General features: G+C 42.7%; 1 protein-coding gene across 26 annotated transcripts; it reads left to right on the top strand.

Moving 5' to 3' along the window:
* The first annotated feature begins 555 nt into the window (after nt 1-555).
* On the top strand, nt 556-24,308 carry synj1 (synaptojanin 1). 26 transcript variants are annotated; one of them, XM_069539524.1, is made up of 36 exons: nt 844-983; nt 1,837-1,994; nt 2,139-2,225; nt 2,540-2,807; nt 3,058-3,283; nt 4,279-4,362; nt 4,608-4,685; nt 6,919-6,980; nt 8,583-8,679; nt 9,522-9,697; nt 9,794-9,875; nt 9,999-10,151; nt 11,118-11,283; nt 11,672-11,695; nt 12,170-12,361; nt 12,830-12,914; nt 13,264-13,404; nt 13,490-13,682; nt 13,875-14,033; nt 14,206-14,362; nt 14,539-14,665; nt 14,771-14,983; nt 15,066-15,144; nt 15,282-15,447; nt 15,543-15,725; nt 15,826-15,864; nt 16,213-16,341; nt 16,541-16,579; nt 17,060-17,083; nt 17,418-17,465; nt 18,064-18,105; nt 18,773-18,813; nt 18,920-19,109; nt 19,192-19,493; nt 19,721-19,744; nt 20,901-21,038. In XM_069539524.1, exons 2-35 carry the CDS (start codon nt 1,871-1,873, stop codon nt 19,739-19,741), a joined length of 4,197 nt encoding a protein of 1,398 aa, XP_069395625.1. In that variant the 5' UTR covers nt 844-983; nt 1,837-1,870; the 3' UTR covers nt 19,742-19,744; nt 20,901-21,038. The 26 variants fall into 26 exon arrangements, with proteins under 26 accessions (XP_069395599.1, XP_069395606.1, XP_069395609.1 ...); XM_069539498.1 differs by lacking the exons at nt 844-983; nt 19,721-19,744 and adding an exon at nt 556-635 and having other exon boundaries at nt 20,901-24,308; XM_069539499.1 differs by lacking the exons at nt 844-983; nt 19,721-19,744 and adding an exon at nt 648-788 and having other exon boundaries at nt 20,901-24,308.

Genomic DNA, 24,308 nt, shown 5'->3' with positions numbered 1-24,308 from the left:
TAGTATAAACAACACGTGAATGAAAGGTGGAATGGTGAAATTAAACTGGTAGAGTGTTTACACTTAAGAAGACCCGGGACCCTACGACTGGACTGCACCAAAAAGTATTTCACTGCCCCTGGTGCTTAGAGTATTTTAAAATACTTCTTTACAATTTTTTGGTTTTATATTTTTGTGTATTTTTAAATTTATTCTTGCACAAATTCACCACAGCAACTTCCTTCAATGTTGTAAAACTGCTTAGCGATAAAACCTCATTCTGATTTTGCGACGTATTAAAGTGTTTTTTATATTTTTACGTGTCAGCTTCTTTTAAAATGAAATGTAACTTAGGAACAAATAGAGGGATGCCATTTTTAATTTTATTGAATTGATCGCTAATGTTAATCAATGTCGAATGAACTAAATTAAGATTAAATAAGATCATTCTGCTGCTTTTCATTCAAAATGTTGTGTTTGTTTTTTTAAATTGTTTTATCCGGTCGATGAAATTTAAAAAAAAACGTATAAATAAGTATTACGGTAACGTCAGGTGGGCGTGCCTTGTGTTGGAATGTACCATTAAGCCGAAACACACCGGGAGGGATTTTGTTGTGACAGCGGCGGAGTCACAACCAACCCGGCGGGGGGAGACGGTAAGGAGGCGTCCATCATCTTCCTGAGATTTAAACACACAGATAAAACTGGGGGGGGGGAAACGCCTGCACGTGTTTTATCTCGTTACAAACGTCAGAGAGTTTTAAATGTGTGCGTCAGAACATTAGGAGTTTGTCACCCCGGACGTGCAGGTTGGTACCAACCATGAACACAAGCTAGCGAGCGTTAGCCTCGTCCCTGTGATTAATCTAGCTAGCTTAGCTAACACCTCCAGCGACCGTTCAACTCACCGCGAGCTGCCTCCGCGGTGTCACCGAGTCGTCGCCGCCGCAGCAGAGTTTCTCATCTCTCTCCACCGGGAGTCGGAGGCTGCGGGGCGGGTAAAGGTGAGCGGCGGCTGCGGCAGTAGAGTCGTGACTGTCGGTACCAGGATGGATGATTCCCCCCCCCCCATCTCTCCCGGCCTAACTAACGTTATCGTCCGCGGAGCTCGAGCTGCTCACCTGCGATGCTCACTTTTCAAATTAAGATTCAGTCTTGATGTGTGTTTGTGTGTGTGTGCGCGACTTCCGCAATCGAAGCTAATTTCGCAATGTTTCGGTTTTGCTCTTCTCACTGTGTGTTCGCCCAGAACACAACTGATTTCCTGCAAAGCTGCGAGATTCGTTATTAATGCAAATCAAAGTAAAACCCCAGATGTGTTAACTGCAGTGAGAGAGACGTGCCCTCACTGAACTTGATTCAAAATCATCTGTAATAACTTGAATATAAAGATAAATAAATCCATACACGCTAAAAATCTGTGATAATTATCATCACAATCATTGTTATTGTGATTAGTATGGCAATGATAAATCATTATTCATCCTACAGCAAATATATCAACAAGGTTTAGTGCTTGAAATTGTTGTTTCCTTCAAATTGTAAGTTCTTTGCTCCTGAGTGAAGGCTGTGGTTTTAAACTCTTGCTAAACAACAAAACAAATCTGAGGTCTAACTTCTACAACCTACCCTGTCTTATATCTCCACTCCATTTTTGCACACTTCACAAGAAATACATTGATTTATATTTGTCATATTGTTATGGATGACAGTGTTACTGCAATGGTAATTGTTGTGGTTTAATCGCCCCGTCCTATGATAACACCATGAAATCACGTCTTTGGTCGCCTACCCATCATGTTACAGATTTTGTGTCTCCTGTCTGATCTGCTGTCATTTATCGTTTTTGGTTTCCAGGTCATAACGTAGGTTTTTTCATCTTGAATCAACAATGGCCTTCAGCAAGGGATATCGCATTTACCACAAGCTGGACCCGCCCCCCTACAGTGTCATAGTGGAAACAAGGACCAGGGAAGAATGTCTCATGTTTGAATCGGGGGCTGTTGCTGTTCTGTGTAAGGCTGGCATCTTGTCTGATTGTCCTGTGATAACTTGTGCTTTTATGTTATGATAAGGTAACAGGAATCATTTAGCCTAAACCTTTAGAAAGTGCACCACCGTTATTTTTCTAATATTGTGTCGTTTTCTTTGCCTTCTAGCGGCAGCAGAGAAAGAGGCCATTAAAAGTACATATGCCAAGATAGTTGACGCCTATGGAATCCTGGGCGTCCTCCGCCTAAATTTGGGTAAGCTGCAGAAACCTCTTCTCTATGTTTTGCCTCTTGTTTCCTCGGAAACGTTCTGGATCCGGTCCTGGATTTGACCCCTCGGTTCATGTATGACTGCGAGGGCTTGTCACTGGTTACTCATAAGCTGCTTTCTTCTGTCCTCCACGTGACCTTGGAGACTCTTGTTATCACAACACATAAAAAGCCGTGTAAAAGATTAAAGCTCAGTCTTATAGATGGCTGAGATTTGACTGGATGGGGATTTTTTGAAAATTACTATTGTTTCTTGGTTTTAATGTATTTTTAATGCAGTTATGTCCTTACTTCTGCAGGGGACTCCATGCTCCACAGTCTGGTGGTGGTGACAGGATGTAGCTCTGTGGGGAAGGTGCAGGACTCTGAGGTTTTCAGGGTCACGCAGACAGACTTTATTTCCCTGAAGAATGATCCAGGAGATGAGGACCGGATCGCTGAGGTGCGAAAGGTCCTGAACTCAGGACACTTCTACTTCGCTTGGTCTTCCACTGGAGTCAGTATGGACCTGAGTCTCAATGCACATCGCAGGATCATAGAAGATACGACAGATAACCGCTTCTTTTGGTAAGCGCGTGAAATGATCTCTGTTTCAGAGTAACAGTATTTTTGAGTCGATTACGCACATTTGACTTGTAAAACACCAAAAGATGTAGATGAACTAAATACATGTCCTGTAATTTGCCCAGTCCTCCATTTGTGGTGAATTCTTCTGAAAGTGTGACTGTGTGATTTGCAGCTAAGGTGTGAAAATGAACAGTTCACACTGAATTTGTTTGTGTGTTTACTGTTGATTTGTCTCTTTATGAATCAAAAGGAACCAGTCTCTGCACCTGCACCTGAAACATTACGGAGTAAACTGTGATGACTGGCTGTTGAGGCTGATGTGCGGCGGTGTGGAGATCAGGACCATCTACGCAGGTCACAAACAGGCCAAGGCCTGCATTTTCTCCCGCCTCAGCTCGGAGCGAGCCGGCACGCGATTTAATGTCCGAGGAACAAACGACGATGGACAGGTCGCCAACTTTGTGGAGACTGAACAGGTGAGACCTCGGACAGTTGTGTTGTTTCTCTCTGTTTGATAAAAAAAAAAACTGGTGGTCAAAAATCCCTTTGATGCAGCAGTGCCAATAGGTTAGGTAGATTATAGCTGGTGTTTTCAGAGGTGGACAAACAGAACAAAGAGCAGGAGACACAGAAAAGCTTCAGTCAGTTTAATGTTTACATATTGTATCGTATGCATTTGTTCATTGAGTCCCATGACCTTGGTTGATACACTCTTTGTAAATACTGGTTATCTATTGACTGGTCAGGAGCAGCAAACAGCCTCGCTCTAACGTGTACCATGTATCACTGTAAATGTAATTTTTAAGCCCCAATCAGAGGAACTTTACTTTGTAGCAGTTTAGTGAATGAATTTATGTTCAGTCAGTATTTTATTTATTTTTAGCTGAAGACGTGTTTATGTGGCTGTGAAAGCTCACATTTCTACTCTTTGTGGGAAATGACAAAATAAGTCACTCTCATTTTCCCTTTTTAAAGTTCCTGTTTTAGCAAAGTTACAGTTAGCGGCAGGTTGGGCACAGTAACTGGAACTACTACATTCACAATTCAGTGTCATAAAGTACAACTACACCCGTATTCTCTCAAAAATTACAGTTTCAATAATTTCCACGGATTCAGTGTCATTGTCTGAATGTAACTGTCATTATAAGCTTTGCCGTTAGCCTTAGCCGTTGCAGGGGTTTTGTGTTGGATTGCATTGTGTTGTCAGGTGCTCTGGTTAATTTAATTTTATTCATTTTCTTCTCATAGAGGAATTCACATGTTGCCAATGGTTTAATTCCACTCTCACTTTCTTTTTTCTTTGGTTAGGTGGTTAGTTGTTTGTTTTGAGATTCAAATATTTTATTCATAAGCGATTTGATATATTTGTTTTTTTTTGTATCCCAACTGTTCAAATTATTGTCATTTATTTTCTGAAAGTTTTGTCATGTGCTAAATAAACCTGACCCCACTTCCCTTTTCTCTATCACAGGTTATTTTCCTGGATGATAAAGTTTCCTCCTTCATACAGATCCGTGGGTCCATTCCTCTTTTCTGGGAACAGCCAGGAATCCAGGTAATGAAAATAAGTTCTGTTCCACATAACCAGCTTTGGATTCTGAGGTTTTGATATATCAAGAAAATCAACGTTTTAAAAGCATATGGATGAGACTCACTCTGTGTGCATAGTGTAAGTGTAAACACTGAATTCTGATGAAACGTGCAGGTGTGGAATAATTTGGAGAAAAAAAACAATAGTTTGTATTTGCTAAGACAGTGAAAATACACTATGTTAACACATTTTGTCCATGCTGTGTTCAGAAAAAGTCCATTAAGGGTGTTTTGTTGCATCTGAATGAGAATCGAAACGTTAATGGACCGGATGAAAACCCCCACCTGGTATAACCCTCTTTTTGCTCTGTGTGGTGCTGGCGCTTTTTTTTTTACTGCAGATGGGAGTTGCTCTGTGCAATGCCAGGGGGATGAACAGGGATGAAAACTAAAACACACCCATTGTGGATTTTAATTCAGGTCCCATACGTAGGTCCTGACCATAAAATACCAATTTAGAGCTTTACAGTAAGAACTAGGATCGTCCATTTAATGCACACACCATCCCTGGGATTCTCTTTCTCCTGTCCTGACATTGCACAGACTGATGGATTAGAGCAGATGTGGGAGTTTAATGATAGATACAGTGGTTGGTAAAGGGCATTTTTCTGTTTTTCTCAGCTCCCAGACTTCTTTGGTCAGGTGAGAGCCTGGTCTGAAAACATCCCCCAACCACTTCCCTTCACTGAGGCTATTAATGTTCCTCTGGTAACTGGATAGGTGTGAACAGATAATAAGGATGAATGGACGGAGATGTTCGATCATGTAGAGGACTCAGTCAAGGCCATATTAGTTACCTATTCACTTTGGTTTTGTTCAAACACAGGGTAGTTGGTTCGGGGTTGTTTTCAGACCAACCTGTAGTCCTCCTGCTTTTACAACACTGTTTTATCTCTTAGACCCCTCTACCAACTGTGGCTTGTAGGCTTACTCTCTCCTCGCCATTCTCTGCAATTCATTCCCTGAGCAGGATAGTTTCAAAAAGCTTGGATAGAGTCATTGATTTTTAAACAGTTAGTGTAAATGACAAATACTTCTGAATTAGTCTCTGAATCTTATTTGTAGAACAGCATTTTAAAACCCTGCTAGGAAACATGTAAATCAATAAGGTGGTAGGATTGCCCACACGTAGTCAGTGAGTCCTGGTTGATGAATAAAATAGAATTATTTTTACGATTGTTTTGGATTTAATTGGTGGAAAATTATGTCTTGTGGCATCAGTCAGTTACTTACAGATTCAAGGATCAATCAAAGTAAGTAAAAAAGATAGGTTGAAATCCGTTGAGCTGGAGGTGGTTTTTGGTCCGAGGTGTACAGCTGTAACCTGAGTCCTTTCTGATGCCATCTCAGGAAGTTATTAAATATGCATAGCATTGACATGCACGACAGTAGAGATGGGATGTGACAAAATGGCAGAAGCATGGAGCAAATGTTTAGTCCTGCCAAACACAGGTCTCACCAGAATAGGCACACACACAAACATACATGAATACAATGCAGAGGGAAATATAAGTGCACAGTGCAAAAAAAAAAAAAAAAGACAGAAACTAGAGTTTTGAGAAAGGAAAGTCCAGTAGAAGCAAAAGGAGACAGACCCAGAATAGGGACAGGAGGGTTATGGATTTCCTTTAGCTGGTAAAAGGCTATTAGAGACAGAAAGAAAGGATGATTTTTAAAATATTAATACCTTCACATAACTCATATTTAGGGCTGCACCATATATCAAAAATCTGTCGTTATTGCGATATCAACATGCGTGATAGACGTATCGCAAAACACAACAAAGACTGTCATAAATGGTTTTCCATGCACCGTGCTTTCACACTCTGTATGTCAATATATTTAGCCAATCAAATGGAGCCCTGCTGCCCTAGACAGGAAATTAAAGACATTCAGATCAATGACTTAGTGGAGCTGGCATGGCCTATGTGGAGAGATGGTCTAGTATTAGATCGACCTCAAGACCTAATGGAAAAACACCTAAAGAAGTAAAAATTCCTTCACAGGGTAGGGAACAAGTAAGGACCTGCAGCGTGGAATGAGCTGGTTTCCATGTCGGAGCCATTGGGCTTGTGTCCTGCTTAGTCTGTCAAGGTGCAGTCATGTGGTGATTGTCTTGATTTAGACATTGTACGATCAAAATAACAGAGTATGTAGGAGAGTAATTGAAATTAAAAAAAGCTCAAACCAAGAAGAATTCAATGAAAGTGTTGAAGAGGTTTTAGAGAGATAACAATATTTCTCTGCTGCTCAGTGTCTTTATGTGTACGAACATGCTGCCCCCATGTTGCTATTTTTCCTACCCTGCTTTCATACTTTATTTTGGACTCAATGGTCTCATTTCTGCTGTTAAAACGTTGTTTAAAACTTCATCTTCTATCCCAAATCCATTCTTCATCACCAGGTTTTGTGGCCATCTGCAAAATTAGAAATGTGTCCATCTTTCCAGATTTTATCTGTAACAAAGGAGAACTTCTGACTTGTCTCTTTTTTGTCTTTTGTGACTGTCTCCTCTCTGCAGGTTGGCTCTCATCGTGTCAAACTCTCAAGGGGATTTGAGGCTAATGCACCAGCATTCGAAAGGTAATTAAAATGTTCTGTGTCGTATGTGGTCATTGTCCCCAGCTGCTTTATCTGGCCTCAAACTGAGCACAGCTCCTTAGAAGACTGTAGAAAAAAAACATAATACTGTGTTTGCTGCAGCCACTGCCCTAATTACAACAGTGAAAAGCTCTCCAGACTCTTGAAGGAGATGATGTTAATTGAAGTCTGTCCTCAGAGACAGGTTTATTGCAGGGAACAGAAAGGAAACATTAGGAGCCCTTGATTAACTGTCGACCTGAGTAAACTGTAATTCATATTTATTTCAGAAAGTTTCTTTGTAGTAGTCCTTGCTGAACTTTTTTAATATCTCTCAAGAAAGTACAATTATTTTACAATGCACCTAATTAAAGTTGGGTTTGTGAGTTGTGTCTGAAATACTTTTTATATAATTTATTAAAATCCTCTTCACGTCCCGATAGCCACCAATAAAAAAAAGTCTTGTCGAGCCTTCAATAAAAAAGCTAGTGTCTCTGGCCGGGGACTTATCTGGTACATTTTTTCAATGAGTAGTCTGCTCTTGTAAGCTTTTCCTGGATCTTCAACCCTATTTTTAAGTGTGCATGTGTGTTTCTGGATTTTAACTGCTTCTAAATCAACATTGAACAATAAATAATGTTGAAATTCTAAATTGACAGTTATGTGCTTTCTGAAATGGAACCTTCCAGGGATGGAAGCGTTAGTAGTTTCTTTTTCACGCAGTAGTTTGATGTGTGCAATCACCAGAACATCATTTTAATTGTAAACAGGTTATTCTACTTTTACCTTTAACATTACATTTGAGGATGAATCCATTTAACTCATCACAAATGTGCCCTTTCCCTGTCTACAGACACATAACAAACGCAGGGTCAGCAGCAGAGAGTTATTAGTAGATGGACTGCCACTGTGGCTTAAACCCAGCCCCTCTACGGGGAAGATGATCACCCTAATCACTGTGCCACACCCAGATAGCGCCCTGCTTATCAGTCTTGCAGTAGCCACGCTGTCTGACATTTTGCTATGTAGTTTTAAAGAGACAGTTAGTGGTTGTTTGGTAACCAGACATCAGGGACTATAGAGGACAGTCTCTGCAGGGCTGAGCTCAGTGTGTCTGCCACATTTTCTCATGCTTTCTGTAACTTGCCAAGACAAACAGACAAGTCAGACTTGCATCATTTTTAAACATCTGTTAAGAGCAGGGACGATGTGTCACCTCATGTAACATCAGGTTGGTTTTTGCAGTTAGTGTTTCAGATTAGTCAGTCAACATTTCTTACATGAACACCTTTTTATAAACACATGTCTGCATGTCTCCTCTCCTGTTGCCTTTCTATACATATCTACTGGATTTTAAACTAGTTATAGCAGATGGAGTGGAAGTATTTTCTCTTACGTGTCCTTGCTTTGCACGATGCCACATTCAGTTCTCAGACCTACAGCTTGACAAAACAACATTGTAAGCTGTTGTTGATGAATCAGACATGTCTTGTGTGTACAGTATTATCGAGCTTAAAAAGGAAAAACATGCATTGCGTAACCACTAGCCTGTGATGTCATTTCAACCAATCCAGTGCATATTATGGGATTGTGTATGTTTTCCAGACACTTCAGTGCGCTGCGGAGGTTGTATGGTAAACAGGTGATCATCAACCTGCTTGGGAGTAAGGAAGGAGAGCACATGCTCAGTAAAGCGTTCCAGGTGAGAGGAACCCTTCACTAACATGTACAGCTTCATCTGATGCCTCCAACATGACTGAATCAGTCCACAACACACTGACAGCAAACAATGTGTGTCAAGACAGATGCTCTTTGTAAACCCACACCCTCACAACAGTGAGGAATTCGTTTGAGTAGGTGTACACTACATCCCGACTCAGAATGTTGTTTTACTGCTCCCTCTTGCCGAGGGAGTCCCTGGTTCAAACACATCAAACACATCAAACACATCAAACACTCCCTGTGCAGATTATTTATCCAAAAAACATGAACTCATGTCAGGTCACATTTTCCTCTGTGGTCATAAAGCTGTCACAAAACACTTGTAGAGATTCAAAACCCCACTTTGTTGGATAATATTGAAGAGTTTCATTGTTATTGTATTATATATAACACTAATATATAGTATTAAATACAGAAGATTTCACTTTCCACCTTAGTTATTGCTGCACAATTCATAATGATTATTTCAAAGATAACAGATAGTTATGACAGTGTAAAATAAAGTAGAATTAAAGTTTAACTGAGAATCAATATTTATCAAGTGCAAAAAATGTTTTAGATTTTAAAATGTCAAATCTATCTGGTTCTATGTACCAGGAAGCATAGTCAGATATCAACAGCAGCTCATGTCTTAAAACAGGACCTGCCCGTTCAAAGACGTTTGCTGAAGATTCAAGTCACTGGTTATGTATCAGTGAACGGAAGTAAATGTTGCTTCATACAGAGGCAATGCACCTTTCACACACAACATGTTGGCGTAACATTGTTTGCATTAAGTTTGAATTTGTTGGATTAAGTCTTCTTCCCGTCTTTCTTTTCCAGAGTCATCTAAAGGCGTCGGAACATGCGACAGCAGTGAAGATGGTGAACTTCGACTACCACCAAAATGTGAAGGGAGGCAAAGCAGACAAACTTCACAGTATCCTAAAACCCTATCTCAACAAATTTGTAGAAGAGTGCGGGTTCTTCTATTACGCTGCAGACTCAGGCATCAGAAGGTGAGAAGGAAATGCAAACATATTATATGAAGTGGTAGTTCATTTAAATTTTAAAGCAAAATGTTGGTTATTTTAAATTTTACCGTGTCTTTGAAGGACTCAGGGTGGGACCATCAGGACCAACTGCCTGGACTGTCTGGACAGAACTAACAGTGTACAAGCCTTTTTCGCCCTCGAGGTAGGAGTCTGACTCTGAGCGCTAAGCTGTTGTGTTGTTAGAACATTTTCATTTCTTCAGTCAAGGTACATTGTCTTTTGCGAGGATGTTGTCCGTCTGACTCTCTGCTCCTCACAACTGCAGATGCTGCCGAAGCAGCTGGAGGAAATGAGTCTGACGGAGAAACCCCAGCTGGTGGCCCGGTTCCAGGAGGTTTTCCGGACCATGTGGTCGGTCAATGGAGATTCCGTCAGTAAGATCTATGCAGGCACCGGTGCTCTGGATGGCAAGGCCAAGGTACAAAATATGGACACACTGAATACTAATATAATTACTTTCAATTCCAGTTACTCATAATAAGAAAATGTTAAGCAGCATGTAATACACAGCAGGTTATCTGGCTGCACTTGATGTAGGATTTTTATGATTTGGAATGATGGAAGGAACTTAGTCAGACGTCAGTTTAGCTCACATCAAACAGCCTAATGAATGAAGCCATTCAGCCATAATATGTTAAAAGACAAAACAATAAATGGCTCAAATAAAAGGCTGAAGCCCTGTACAGTATGTTTAAACAGAAATAAGGATTACAAATGTTTTTATTTTACTTTGATAGGAACTTAAATAATAGTCATATCTAGTTGATAATGTGCAGTTGCTCCTCTGTGAGCACAGCTGAGCTCTTTTGTCTCCTAACTCTCGTGTGCTGTCTCTTTCTGCCGTCCTCTGGACCTCTCACCTGTCGGTAAGTTGACAAGTCAGTTGATGTCGTATTTGAGCTGTGGGTCTATTTTTCGTGCATTATTGATTGCAGTGTCTGTGGGTTTAATGATGATGATGATGATGATGATGATGATGATGGAGGATGGGACAGTTGGAACCTTTTTTTATATATAAGTATATTCCTAAAAACCTGATTTTATTTCCCTTGAGGTGTCCCAATGATGCACTCTATCTTTACCAGGCAACAAGTGTTCCTTGGAGGCTTCTGTGATTTACATTGCATTCATCATTTTCTCACTGTGGTTTCATTTGCTTGAACTGGCAACATCTGCTGACCTGATTGGTTGAAACTGGAGAGATCATTTCAAATTATTGCAATTCGGCAATGACTCAAAATGTGTTGCACATGAATCTCTGGCAGTTTTGATCGTTCGTGGTCAGTTAACGAGTATGAATGACTTGAATCTCTTTGAGGTGTTTCTCATTTATTTCAACTATAATTAGAACAACTGTTTCTGAATTATTGTGTCTTTCTTGTAGGCTGGGAAGCTGAAAGACGGAGCTCGCTCTGTGACGAGGACCATCCAGAACAACTTCTTTGACAGTTCGAAGCAAGAGGCGATCGACATCCTGAGACTGGGCTCCACACTCAACAGTGATTTGGCGGATAAAGCTCGGGCCTTGCTCACCACTTCCAGTCTTTATGGTAATTCTTTCCTACATGGGTGGAATAACACATTATTTATATGATTCAACAAACTACATTTTGTATAAAATCTACTTATTGAGAGTGTAAGAAATGTGTATTTGTATATTGTAATAGCAGAGAATATATTTTCCTTTTTGCTCCATGAAGGAAGATTTTTCGGAGTATGTTGATCTGTGTCTGTATCCCGGTAAGCCACAAGCTGCTCCACAAAATAGGAGGGTTTGTCTGTGGCACGTCAAGTGGGAAGTGTAATCTCCATGTGTCAGCCCTCTGTCCCAGTTAGATTACTGCTGACCGACTGCTCTGCTAGCATTATCTGTGCAAGCGCTGGTTTAACCCGCCCTTCTCTCCCTTCTCTCCCTCCTGCTCTTGCGCACAATCTTAGTCACTGAGCCCGTCTTACAATCAGGTATAGTAACTGAAAGACTGCCCCCAGTGGATGGATGTTTTCATCCTCTGTCACGCACTGTATTTGTCCTTCCATCTGTGTGTCCCTAGTCATTATTATTTATTCATTTATTAGTGGACGTTGGTAGTGGTTTAACACTCTGTCTTTTGTATTTGATCAGACTCCTGCAACAGTGGAAGAGGTTTACATTTCTTCTAGTGAAAATTTAGAGAGCAAAATGAACCATTACCAATGTTGATTATTTGATTTTTATCTGTATGTCAGTAAAATAAAGATAACAAGATGTATATCCCTCCTTCTGTGCCCCATTTTAGACCATTGTTTTGTATTTCCTCTGTTGTATTAGGACACTCTCCCATTGGTTTTGATTTGATCTTTTCCCATTTCTGTAGTTTCCTTGTGTGCCACCCTTCCGACAGATACACAAATACTCCACCTCTTCACACTCTAATCACACTCTCCTCCCATCTGCAGCCTCCCCAAGAGTATTGCTGGGAATGTGTCAGAACTACCATAAATACACAATGCCCAAGCAGATCCGTGTGTGTGTCGGCACCTGGAATGTGAACGGGGGTAAACAGTTTCGAAGCATTGCTTTCCGCAACCAGACACTCAACGACTGGCTGCTGGATGCTCCAAAGAAGGCAGGGCATCCTGAGTTCCAGGGTATGTTGGTTTTCATCTATCTGCATTTACTGATGATAAATATCATCAAGCTTGAATCTTCAGTTTGACCAGGAAATATTAATACATACACTTCCATCTCAACATGAAGAAGTCTTAAAAAGAAACTTTGATATTTTATAACTGTGCTGTCAGTTTTAGCTCGTTTGTCTTTATGCATGCATGTTTGTATTTAATGTAAAATACATTTTGTGTTTTATTACATGTATTTGTCATAAAGGTTTCACATCTTTTAATCATTGTCACATTTTTAAAAAATCTATAAATTGGACAATTATATCGTTATCAGAAATCTTTTACTTTTTAATATCGGTGCCAGCCTCAAAAATTCAGATAGGTCGGGCTCTACCTGCATTAAATCACTACATCACTAATTACATTTTATGGTGAAATACATTATAATCACTTTTCATCAGGCTTTTGTATTAAACTTTTTTTTTCTCTTTACAGACAGCAAAGCCAACCCCATCGATATATTTGCCATCGGTTTTGAGGAAATGGTTGAACTGAATGCTGGCAACATCGTCAGCGCCAGGTATGTGTCCGAGAAACCAGCCTGAAATAACCCAGAAGAGTTCATGCAATAGCTGAGACATTTCTCCTTTAGGCTACATAGAGTACATACGGTATAGAATAACTATATGAAAATATATTGCCGTATATAAAAGCTTGATGTCCATGGATGTGCAGACTCAGTAGCGGTACTGAGTAAGTCTGATCAGACAGGACCAACATGACTTAACCCAGATGTGAATTATTTTCTTTGACAAGGTTTTTGTAAAATCTGGAAATTTAAGATGTTGATAATTACAGTGACTTACTGTATTGTTTTCTTGTATTATTCTATTTCTACACTATAACACACCTTTCTGTTCTTGTCTCAGCACCACGAACCAGAAACTGTGGGCAGCTGAGCTCCAAAAAAACATCTCACGGGACCACAAATATGTTCTACTGGCTTCAGAGCAACTGGTGGGAGTGTGTCTGTTTGTTTTCATCCGCCCACAGCATGCACCCTTCATCAGGTATGACCTTTACATGTTGTCACGAGAAAGGTGTATAATAATAGTGTGATCACAGGTGTGATAATACATGTGATCTGTTATCCAGGGATGTGGCTGTAGACACTGTAAAAACTGGCATGGGCGGAGCCACAGGCAATAAAGGTGGTGTTGCCATCCGCCTCCTGTTCCACACCACCAGCATCTGCTTCGTCTGCTCCCACTTCGCTGCTGGCCAATCACAGGTCAAGGAGAGGAATGATGACTACAATGAGATCACGCGCAGGCTCAGCTTTCCCATGGTAATAATAATAATAACTCCTCCATCAGCTACACCATCAACATTTTAAACTGTGGAGGCCACAGACTCAAGTTCATACTGTCATTTTATGGATTGCCTGGAACTGATGTCATATTTGCAGACTGGCTCATAAAAAATCAACTGTTTGTTTTGCCTAACTTGTATCCGCAACTGCATCTGTCTTGTCCTCCAGGGTCGTCTGCTATACTCGCACGATTATGTGTTCTGGTGTGGAGACTTTAACTATCGCATCAGCCTGCCCAACGAGGAAGTAAAAGAACTCATCAAACAGCAGAACTATGAAGCCTTGACAGCTGGAGACCAGTTGTTGGATCAGAAGAATGCTGGTTTGGTATGACCCAAAGAAAACATGCATATTTGCAGCACTACTGAATGTTAATGACGTTTTGTAGACTTTAAATGAAAATTAAAGGATTTATGTTTTATGTCTTTAAAAAAGCACAGTAGAAATACACACAACATTTACACTTAAGCTCATAATAGAAGGCTTTTTTCTTCCACAGGTCTTCCGAGGTTTTATCGAGGGAAAGTTAGATTTTGCTCCCACCTATAAGTATGACCTCTTCTCAGAGGATTATGACACTAGCGAGAAGTGCCGCACACCAGCCTGGACTGACCGTATACTCTGGAAGAGGAGGAAGTGGAACTTTGACAGAACGGGTGAGACACAGAGCCACTGTCGTACCCAACCTAATAATCTCACGCCGCTCTAACAGTGGCATAATTATCCTGCTGTCCTGCCTGCCTTCTTTAGTTCATCACTCAAAACTACAAACCACAGCACTAAAAACGTAAGAATACTTAATCTGTAAATGTTCTTCTTGCACTACTTGTAGCTGAGGAGATGAATGTAGTAGGTGCAGCTTCTACGTCTGGGGAGAATGAGGAGGATCTAGACAAACCTTGGAGCCCCGGAATTCTGAAGTACTATGGCAGGGCTGAGCTTAAGACCTCCGACCACAGGTAACAACAAGATTTTGTTCTTTTTATGTCACATCTGTGTCAAGTGAAGAATAATCTGAGCTATAGCAAAGGTTACCACTTCCGTTCTGTATCGTCTGGTTTCAGGCCTGTGGTGGCAATAATGGACGTGGACATCCTGGAGGTCGACCCAGATGCTCGGCACCAGGTTTACAAAGATGTCATTGCCCTACAGGGGCCACCAGATGGAACCATCCTGGTGTCACTCTGCTCCTCCGGCCCTGAGGACTACTTTGGAGATCCGCTCATAGACGAGCTGCTGGACCAATTTGCTCAGTTTGGAGAAGTCATCCTCATCAGGTGAGTCTGACCTCCTGTCTCAGAAAGACGTATGTGCCCATCATTCGGTTGGACTACATTGATGGTGTCCTTGTTTGTGCAGGTTTGTTGAGGAGAAGATGTGGGTGACTTTCCTAGAAGGTTATTCTGCTCTTGCTGCTCTTTCTCTCAGTGCTTCCACTGTAAGTCATCACAAATGAATCTAAAATACTTCACATCAGAAATATTGAATATGTACACTGCTCTATCTTTTTGTGGAACACTGTTTTGTCAGTTGTATATCAAAGTAATTCTATTTTGCCTACATCTCTTTTGTTAGGTCCTTGGCAAAGTGATTGACATCCGTCTGAAGAGTCCCGGCTGGATCAAGAGTCTGGAGGAGGAGATGAGTGTGGAGAGGATCTGTGGAAGTATCCCCACCTCAGCCAGCTCCACTTTGCTCGCTGAGGACACAGACATGGGAGACGATGACTACGATATGGAGGGTGAGCAGCTGCATGTAATCTCAACCCGGTTCCTCAGAAATGTAGACTGGGAATTCCAGTCTGTTTAATTCCCGCCCTCTTGTCACCTGCCCCAGGTGATGTGGACGAGGAGGTGGAGGAGATCCTTCCCCAGCACCTACAGCCTGGAGCAGGCGCCGGCCCTGGATCCTCGCCTCTGCCCTCCCCCCGCAGCAGCCCCTGTCCCTCCCCGACCCACGGAGAACCATCTGCTCCCAGCAGACCCAGTCGTGCACTGCAACCCTCCCGACCATCACAAGGTGAATAACACTTGATATCAGGTGGCTAAAAGTGCAGACCAATCATATGTTGGGTCTTGATCATAAACTGCAATTTTGCTCTGTTTGTGATTCATGGAAGCTGAATTAAGTCCATCACCAGTGAGGAGACATAGTTCAGGTAATGTGACATGTGTTTAGTGTGAGAAGGCTTGTGGTGTGTTAAATAGTGCAGTATTAAACTGTGTGGAGTGTTAGCTTTATCTTTCTGCAAATCACAACTGTGCATGAAGACGAAACTGAAAAATGACACTGTGTGAAGAAATGTTTTTTCTTTAATGGCATTAACCCGTGCTCTTTCCCAGAGGAATCAGATTGTTTTGGGAACAGTGCAAAGGTTCTTTTGTGTATTGCGTGAATGTGGACGGTTTCAGATTGGGCAATTGCACACATGACTAGTTGTTCTCAGGTGAACCACTCCTTTTTCATGTGTAAACATACTTCCCTTTCATTGTTTATTTTATTCCAGGGCCTCCTGTTGACTTCCAGCCAGGTGCCCCCACATCTTTATGCCTGGAGCCCAAGCGTGCACCCCCCCCTCGTCCTAATGCACCTCCAGCCAGACCAGCACCCCCTCAACGTCCACCACCACCTTCAGGTGAATCATCACCATCAACCACTTTGTTTACAGTTTATTAAAACCTAATTTTCTCCGCCAATGCTAATCAGAGCAACTAAAATAACGTCCTTCATGTGAAATGGGGGTATTTCATTTTTCATCTTGGTACAGTGTGAGATACTTTAGGCACCCGTTAACATTTTCACCTTTGTCCCACTGCTTCCACTCACTCCTGAAGGAGGCATGAGCCCTCTTCCAGTTAGGAAGGACTCTGGAGGTAAAGTCATTGCTGTAGACCTGTGTGTTTATGTGCATACATTGCTGAAGCATTCAAAGTAGTGGCTGCTGTTTTCCATCTGCTGCTACACACGGAGAAGCACATTGCATTGGTGCTGATTCAGCAAGCTGTCATCATTATAAGTTATTTTAGACTGAGCTGCTTCTTTGTTTTGTGGGATTTCTGAACACCTGATCCCCGTGTGCAAAGAACTACATGCCGTCATAAACTGTAGCTGTCCCCTGACTTTGTAAAACCTGACCTCATATACGTATGACTGCTGACAGCTTACTGGAGTATTTCAGACCATGCTTTTTTGTATCACGGCTGCATCATCATAGAATAAGTTCCTTTGCAATTATTTGATTTAATTATATTTTAACACGCAGGCAGGAAAATGTATTTATTCACTGACATATTGAAATGTTGCGACCCTCTCCTACATCTGAATGCATGTACACACTGCTGCGCTGTCCTCAGGTTCGGCTTCAGCTTTTCAACTTGGTGAGTGTTAGATTAGGTGTGTGTCCATGAGGAGTTAATGGTTGAGTTCAGAGTGCAGCCCTGCTTGTGCATCACCTGATGAGTCACCTTGATATCTGATGGTTTGGTGATGGACGTTGTAGATAAAATGTGGCTGTCCTTGTAGAGATATTAACTTCAATACCTTCTGTGGTGTATATGTGAGAACTGTAAACTGTCCCTGTGTTGCCCTTTTGTGAATTTGTTATATCTGACAGTAGCTGGTAGTTGGACGTTTTTTAGAGTAAAATCTCTTGGGGTTTTTGTTGTTTCTTGCTTTATTTTGAAAATACTGTTTCCCCTCTTTGACTTCAAGACTGTGGCGAGTGTCCCAGCCCACTGCTCTGTAGGAGGGGCAGTGAAGGTAACTGGCTCGGTGGTGTTTGGTTTTAAATGTCACCTGATCCCTGTAGTCTTACACCAAGTGATCGACGTTATTGATACCATATAAATATTTGATGGTTCACCGCTGACCAGTTGTGCATCGTTGTGGGCCACCTTAGACGTGTGTTTGTGTTTGAGAGATGTGCTTAGTAGCCTGTTGAAAAACTAGATTATGCAGAATAAATTGGGAAGAAGTGAAAGGGCCAGGGGAACCAAATTTACTTTCACAATTACTGAGCCACTGCAGGAAATTTAAGCTTTTGTACTCAGAAGATCACATTCATTTTTCAGTGGTGATTATAAGACCAAACCAAACAGCGTCAAGTGCATTTTCCCCAATGAAACATTATTTACCATTATAATCATTTGAATTTTGGTCAGAAATCGAAAAATATTTAGGAAATAAATATTCTGATACACAGCATCTCAGACTTCACTGCTCTGCTGCTTGAATATCACCATCCACTGTTCTTACTGCTTCTTGTAAAGTGTTGTCCTGGGGATCACCTGCTTCCTGTTACCACATTTGTACTCTGTGTATGACAGTAATGTGGTTTGGTTTCATTTGTGCTGCAAAGGACCAAAAAGCCCAGCTCTTTCTCGGCCCGTTGCTGCTGCAGGTGAGTTCCTCAAACCCTGACGCAGCCTCACTTAGCACTGACGTACCACGGAAGGAAAAAGGATTGTTACTCCATTATTTGTCCCATGAAAGCCCGTCTTTGTGTGGGGTTTCCTTGTACTACAGGGAGTGATATGGGGTCTAAGATGACCCTGTGTTATGTGTTCATGCTCTGACACAAAATAAGCCTGTCTCAGGTTGGAGGATAAGGTTTGGTTGCGTAGCCGTGTGCGTGCGTGTGAGTGTGTGTGCGCGCTGACTTACGTTTGGTGACTGACCAGTGAAGTGTGACACAGAATGAAGACATCTAAGTTGCGTGAGAACAGGTTCAAAGAGGAGCTCAGTAACAGAATAGCAAAGAGGAGTTGTGTGTTTGCAAGATGTGTGGTAGCAGTTGGCTCAAAGAACAGGGGCTGCCTCTCTTCCAGACCTCCTGCAGCTTAGGAATGACTTGAGTCATCATTAATAATGAAGTCAGGCAAAGGGAATTTGTCATAGGCTGGGGCCGTGGACTTCACATGTGATTTGGTATTTTCTGGTATTTTTCAGTCTCCAGAATCTCCCAGCGGTCCTGCTTTTCCTCACGGCTCTCCCTGGCACATGATAAATACACAATAGAAGGATTTTTTGTTGCTAATGTTGCTGTTTTTCTGTCTTAACTCTTTCAGCTCGAGGAGCAGCTCCTGCACCTGGAGGTGCCCCTAGACCGGTGAGATTACAAATTCAATTGCTCGATACAAAAGGATTGTGACTATTCGTGCCCTGATTTCTACCCAACTTCTAACTTTTGTTTAATTTTTTATTCCCTCTTCCAGAATATCCCTCCTCGAGCCGGGGTGATCAGTATTCCCCCACAGTCTCGCCCACCACATCCTTCTCACCCAGGAGCACCCAGACCTATTCCAGAAATGCATCCCGGGGCCCCTCGACCCATCCCGGACACCCATCCTGGAGCCCCTCGACCTGTGGCCAGTGCCCTGGAGAAACCGACTGACCTGCCTTTGGGTAACATCAAAGATTATCACTACTAGAATGTTAATTCATGTGGTGCAGTGAATTTAAACTCTTGCTCTGTTTCCTCTCCCAGGCCCTCCACCCTTAGGACCCCCCCCTGCAGTGAGACCCCAGGCTCCATCACAATTGCAGCCCCATCCTGCCGCGCCCTCAGTTCAGTCCCAGCTCCCACCACCGATCCAGCCCACACTTCCAGCTCCGCTCCAGCCGCAGCAGGCTGCAGCTCCAAAAGCAGGACCCCCTCCTTCTGCTGCTGCCGCCGCCCCTGCTGGGCCTCCGCAGGGTCTAGCCTCTCCCAAACCCCCACCACGTTCCCGCTCCTCTCATGCTCTGCCGCCTGATGCCGCCAAGCCTGAGACTGCCCCAGCTGCACAGGTTAGTGTCAACTTTCTCTTCATTAGAAGAAAAAAAAGTCATATTCCACAGATTCCTGTTCAAATTCTGCTCGTTAGAGAAGATGTGTTATGCTACTTTGTGATAACTGCAGCAGTCGGATTGTGACTGTGCTAGAGCTTCTTTTCTGCCTCATCGTGAGATGAGCGTAGTTGTGTGTCATTCTTCCTGCTTTTGTCTCTCTGATACATTTGTCTCTCTCTCACAAGCCGGAGAAGCCCTCAGGGTGACAGGTACTTGATATTAAACCACCTCTTTTGTCTCATCCTCCATAGCACAACAGTCTCTGCTCTGATGTTAAGACACCCAGTAACCTCCTCCTCCTCCTCCTCTTCCTCCTCTTCCTCCTCTTCCTCCTCCTTCTCCTACTCTCTCATTCTTGTGTTTGAATTTCATTCGTTTTTACATCTCGCACGTTATTTTAACCTGGATGTTTTTTAGCGTTGTTTTGTGTTAGGACCAGGAAATGGAGCATTATTTGTTTTTGTTGGTCGACATTTCAAACCATAAATGACACAGAGAAGGAAAACGAAACCGATAAAAATGTGATGTCTGTTGTCGGCCGTGTTTCCCTCACCAGTCCTTTCATATCTGCTCGCTGAAGTTCAAGTGAGCAAATATGCAATGACCTCATGATTTGATTTGACATTTTGTTTAAGTTGTATTATTTCACTCATTTGTATTAGAGTTAGTGTTTGTATGTGCACTGTGATACATAAATCAGTTGTTAGTGAGGTTATCACAACACATGTTTATATTTGTTTTATAGTAGCCAGGTTAAAGGCACCCTGCAGAGTTTTTGATCATTGACATTGTGGATCAATGTTTTAAAGATCAGGTCCTTGTTGTTTATAGTGAAGTCCAGGCTGCTCTGGTGTGTGCACGAGCATGTGGCTGACTCTGTACACTTCACTGCTGACTGCAGAGGAAGATGATGCTGCTGTGATGTGCACACAAGCCATAAAAATAGAGAACAACTAGATCAACAGCTGCACACATCCAATGAGTTGCAAGTTAGACCTGCATGTCCATATGTCCATTGTGATTAAAAAATCAAACTTGCTTCACAGTTTGTCCCCTTGACTTTCTCATATGCCACAGATTGACATTTAACGTCATTAGCTGTGCAGAAATGTGCCATCAAAGAATAGGGGGAGGAATGACCACTCACTGATAAACATGGATATAAACAGGTCAAATTTCTAAATAGTCATATATCTGCTATGAATTGGATGATTTGAGCCTTTCTCAGTTTCTCAAACAAGCTCCACAGGGTATCTTTAATCTTCGAGATAAACAGTATACATTATTAAAAAAGTGAAGTTAGATTAGATTCTCCAATAATATTTTTACAGTCTCTTAATGGTATTTTCTTTTTTTCCTGTCCAGACCAATGGACTGAATGGACTCCAAAACGAAGCACAATGGAAGCCTGACCCCTTCAACACACTCTCCTCGTCCTCCTGGCACACCACCCAGTCCCTGACCAGGGGCTCCTCTCTGCGTGCTCCCCCCTCTGTTCCTCCATCTTCATTTTCCTCCAACACTCTCCCATCATCCTTCTCCCTGCAGCCCTCTGCTCTGTCAGACCTGCAAGCACTCGATTCATCCTCCTCTTCCTCGCTCTCCACCCCATCGCCACTTGCCTCCACCTTGCTCCTGCCTCCTCCGGTCCCGTCTCGCAGTCGCTCGCAGGAAACGTTACGTGCCTCCCCCGGCCCCTTCCCAGCTGAGCCGCTACCTGCCCGACCCAGCAGCACCAATCCCTTCACAGGACCGCTCGCACAGCATCGCTCGCTCACCCCGGACTTCAGCATCCAGCGTCCAGCCCCGACATCAAACCCTCAGAGGACCATGCCTGCTCTCACTCAGCCACTCATTCCCACCCGTGCTCCAACAACTGTTCCTGCAGCTGCCCCCGCCTCCCAACCCCAGAGGACAATGTCCCTTTTTGCACCTTCATCCATGTTCAATCCTGCACCTGCTCCCCTGGCTCCCTTCACCCTGGACCCATCTCCTGCTCCTGCCTTGCCTCTGGCACCACCTTCCTCCATCCCACCTTCCATTGCACCCCACGGCCAACCTCCTCCACCGGGAGGCAAACCAACCAAGCAGTGGGTCACTTTCGATGATGATTTGGATTTCTCAACTACGACAAAAACACCACCCATCCCCGTCTTCCCTTCCGATTCCCTTCTGCCCCAAACTCAGACTCAGCCTCCTCGGTCTGTGTTCGACTTGGAGCCCGACTGGTTATCAACGGGCCCTTCGGCATTCCCGACCCTCCCTCCTCCTATCCCTACTGCAACTGCTAACCCTAAACTCCCAGAGGCTCCCAGTGACAGCTGCTTCTTCGCCAGGGAGTCGACAGAAAGATAGAATCACCCTTAATATGTAAAGGGCATGTCCAGATATGTATAGATCTATGACAAAATGTGTATATGTTTGTGTGTATGTACAAAAGAGACAGTATTTAAGTAGTACAGACCATTCCCCTTCTAAATGACAGGAAAGGATTTATATCTCGAGCAGTAACATGAGACGCATGTTCTAACGTTACCACAGAGATATTTGCTTGTTCCCTAATATTAACATTTATTTTAATATGAATCGTTCTTATGTTTATTTTTATTCATGGCGGCAGACGTGCCAGTGTCTACAGTATACAGTTAAACAAAGTATATCTATACACACAAATCATTTGTGTAAGCACCTGTGCAATATCAAGACACGTCTCTGGCCATAAAGCACGCCGCTTCCGCCTGCGAGTTTTCACCTGGATCAACGTTGCGTCCGTATTTGCGAACACGCTGCGGTTTATATCCCTCATCTTTGACTGATCTGTGCATCGGAGGAGATGATAATGTAGATGTGCTGCTGTACGCAGCAGCTAGACAGCTTTGACTTACACAGAAATACTTGTAAATTTATGTTTTTTGAGGGGGGCAAGTTATAAGTCATATTGTGTGCTTGCTTTTTTCATGAATGTACTTTATGTTGTACTGGGTTTTGTCATTGCCTCCTCGCTGATGCCACAGCGGAGGCATGACTCAGCAGGACTGACGCTCTGTAATATCTCACCCACCATATAGTAAGACTCATTCTCTCTCTACTCAGTCACCGCTCTACCTATAGGCCGTTACGCTTAGCAGAATATATTTTGTAGCTCTATTTCAAACACCTATACATAGTGGTTATGTATAAATTTATGTTTTCAATATGGAAACTACTCGCTAATCGTGCGTGTGTGTGTTTGTAATAACAGTATCAGTGGTTTGCACAATGTAACTGATATGCACTGATATGCTGTATGTGCACTATGACGACCAAGACAAAGGTGAGAGCCTGAACAGATGAGAGGGCTTTTTTCCTCATTTCCACTTCCTCCTTGATTTATCCAAAGCATCAAACCGTGCTATTGTCGATTCAGAGAACGGGGCTCGTGTGTGCGGCTGTTTGTGTGTATGCTTGGTACGAAGATTTGAGTCTGTGAGCGTGGCGTGGGACTCGTCACGCGTAATAATAAGAGGGCACATTTACCAAGCTTTTAATTTCCGAAAAACATTTACTCTAAATACTCTATTGTTGATACTGTGGTGAGAAGTGACGTGTCGTGTTTGAGGTGCATATCGTCCGTTAATGTGTTTGACAGTGTTTATGTTTGGATGTAAGTGTGTGTACAGGGTTAACCGTGGAACACCAGAGCTTTAACCCTCAGAGGTCTCTGCTTGTATAAGAGCACTGTGTATTTGCTTACAGGTTGAGAACTAACAGCCACTGTATTAACTCACTCGTGGCTGTAATTGTATTCCTGCTCTCCAGTCTGCTGACAATAAGCACCGCTGTATGCGAACTAGCAAACAATACACAGAGGACTTTACTCCCCTGTCAGAGCACCCGCCACCTGAGTGAGAATTCCAGCACTGATGGAAGACCATAAGTTCACTGCGAATACAGACTCTTGAAAACTACACTGTACGCTTAGACCCTGAATGCATCGCCAGGGAACATTTTCCAGTCGGATGTTTGTTGTGGTGCTCCCTGGTCGCCGTGCGGCACACATTCCAGACGGGAGTGTGATTCGAGTGTTGGGTGTCAAATTCCTCCACATGTGATATCCAACCGATAGCTGTTCCCTCTGGTTTGAGAGCCTCACCGATTCCTTAACCATTCTTAAGGTGTGCGTGCGTGTGTGTGTGGTGTTGTCAGAGGTGACGTGTCAGTGATTCTTTGTTCACCTACTTCACTCGGTTGACAACGATGACAAGCAATAGTTTAAAAAAAAGGGATCAGTGAGAGAACAGTCCTCCCTCACGTGACACATCAGCTGATGAAGACATATCAGATGTGTTTTCTCTTCTCAAATCTTCAGAAGTTATGTCATGAAAAGCATTTCAATGGTTCACTGAGGATAAATCATGCAAAGCAAGAAAGAACCAGCTGAATACTGCTTATCGCGCTCTGTCTAAACACATGAATATGAGTAGAAACTATATCTGCATTAACAGTAGATGACTAGCCAGTGCTTTTGTGTCATGTCATGTTCCGAGAGGAAATTTTATAGGAAACAATTTGCTCCTTTTTGTGAGGTCGGTGTCCCTTTTTATGGCTATAACCCCATAGTATATACGAGTCTGTGTTGTTCTTCATATTCTGTGCGTATTAAAGACAAAACATGACGCTGCGACTCATGTCAGTATCCCGACGTTCCATATTTTAAGTGCACAGCTGATTGCACATTTATGTATGAAGCCGTTTATGTTGTATGTATGCAAAAATAAATGTATGTTGACCTGA

This window comes from Paralichthys olivaceus, chromosome 15, assembly GCF_024713975.1.
Source record: "Paralichthys olivaceus isolate ysfri-2021 chromosome 15, ASM2471397v2, whole genome shotgun sequence".
In the NCBI taxonomy this organism is placed as follows: domain Eukaryota; kingdom Metazoa; phylum Chordata; class Actinopteri; order Pleuronectiformes; family Paralichthyidae; genus Paralichthys; species Paralichthys olivaceus.
The sequence above is the reverse complement of the archived record's forward strand: the minus strand, read 5'-3'. Positions and strand labels throughout refer to the sequence as shown.

Excerpts from the sequence above, each read along its gene's own strand:
- synj1 (XM_069539498.1), top strand. The coding sequence starts at position 1,871 with ATGGCCTTCAGCAAGGGATATCGCATTTACCACAAGCTGGACCCGCCC. Across the intron at positions 12,915-13,263 it reads GGCAACATCGTCAGCGCCAG|CACCACGAACCAGAAACTGT; the intron begins GTATGTGTCCGA and ends TTCTTGTCTCAG. Across the intron at positions 16,342-16,540 it reads ACGTCCACCACCACCTTCAG|GAGGCATGAGCCCTCTTCCA; the intron begins GTGAATCATCAC and ends TCACTCCTGAAG.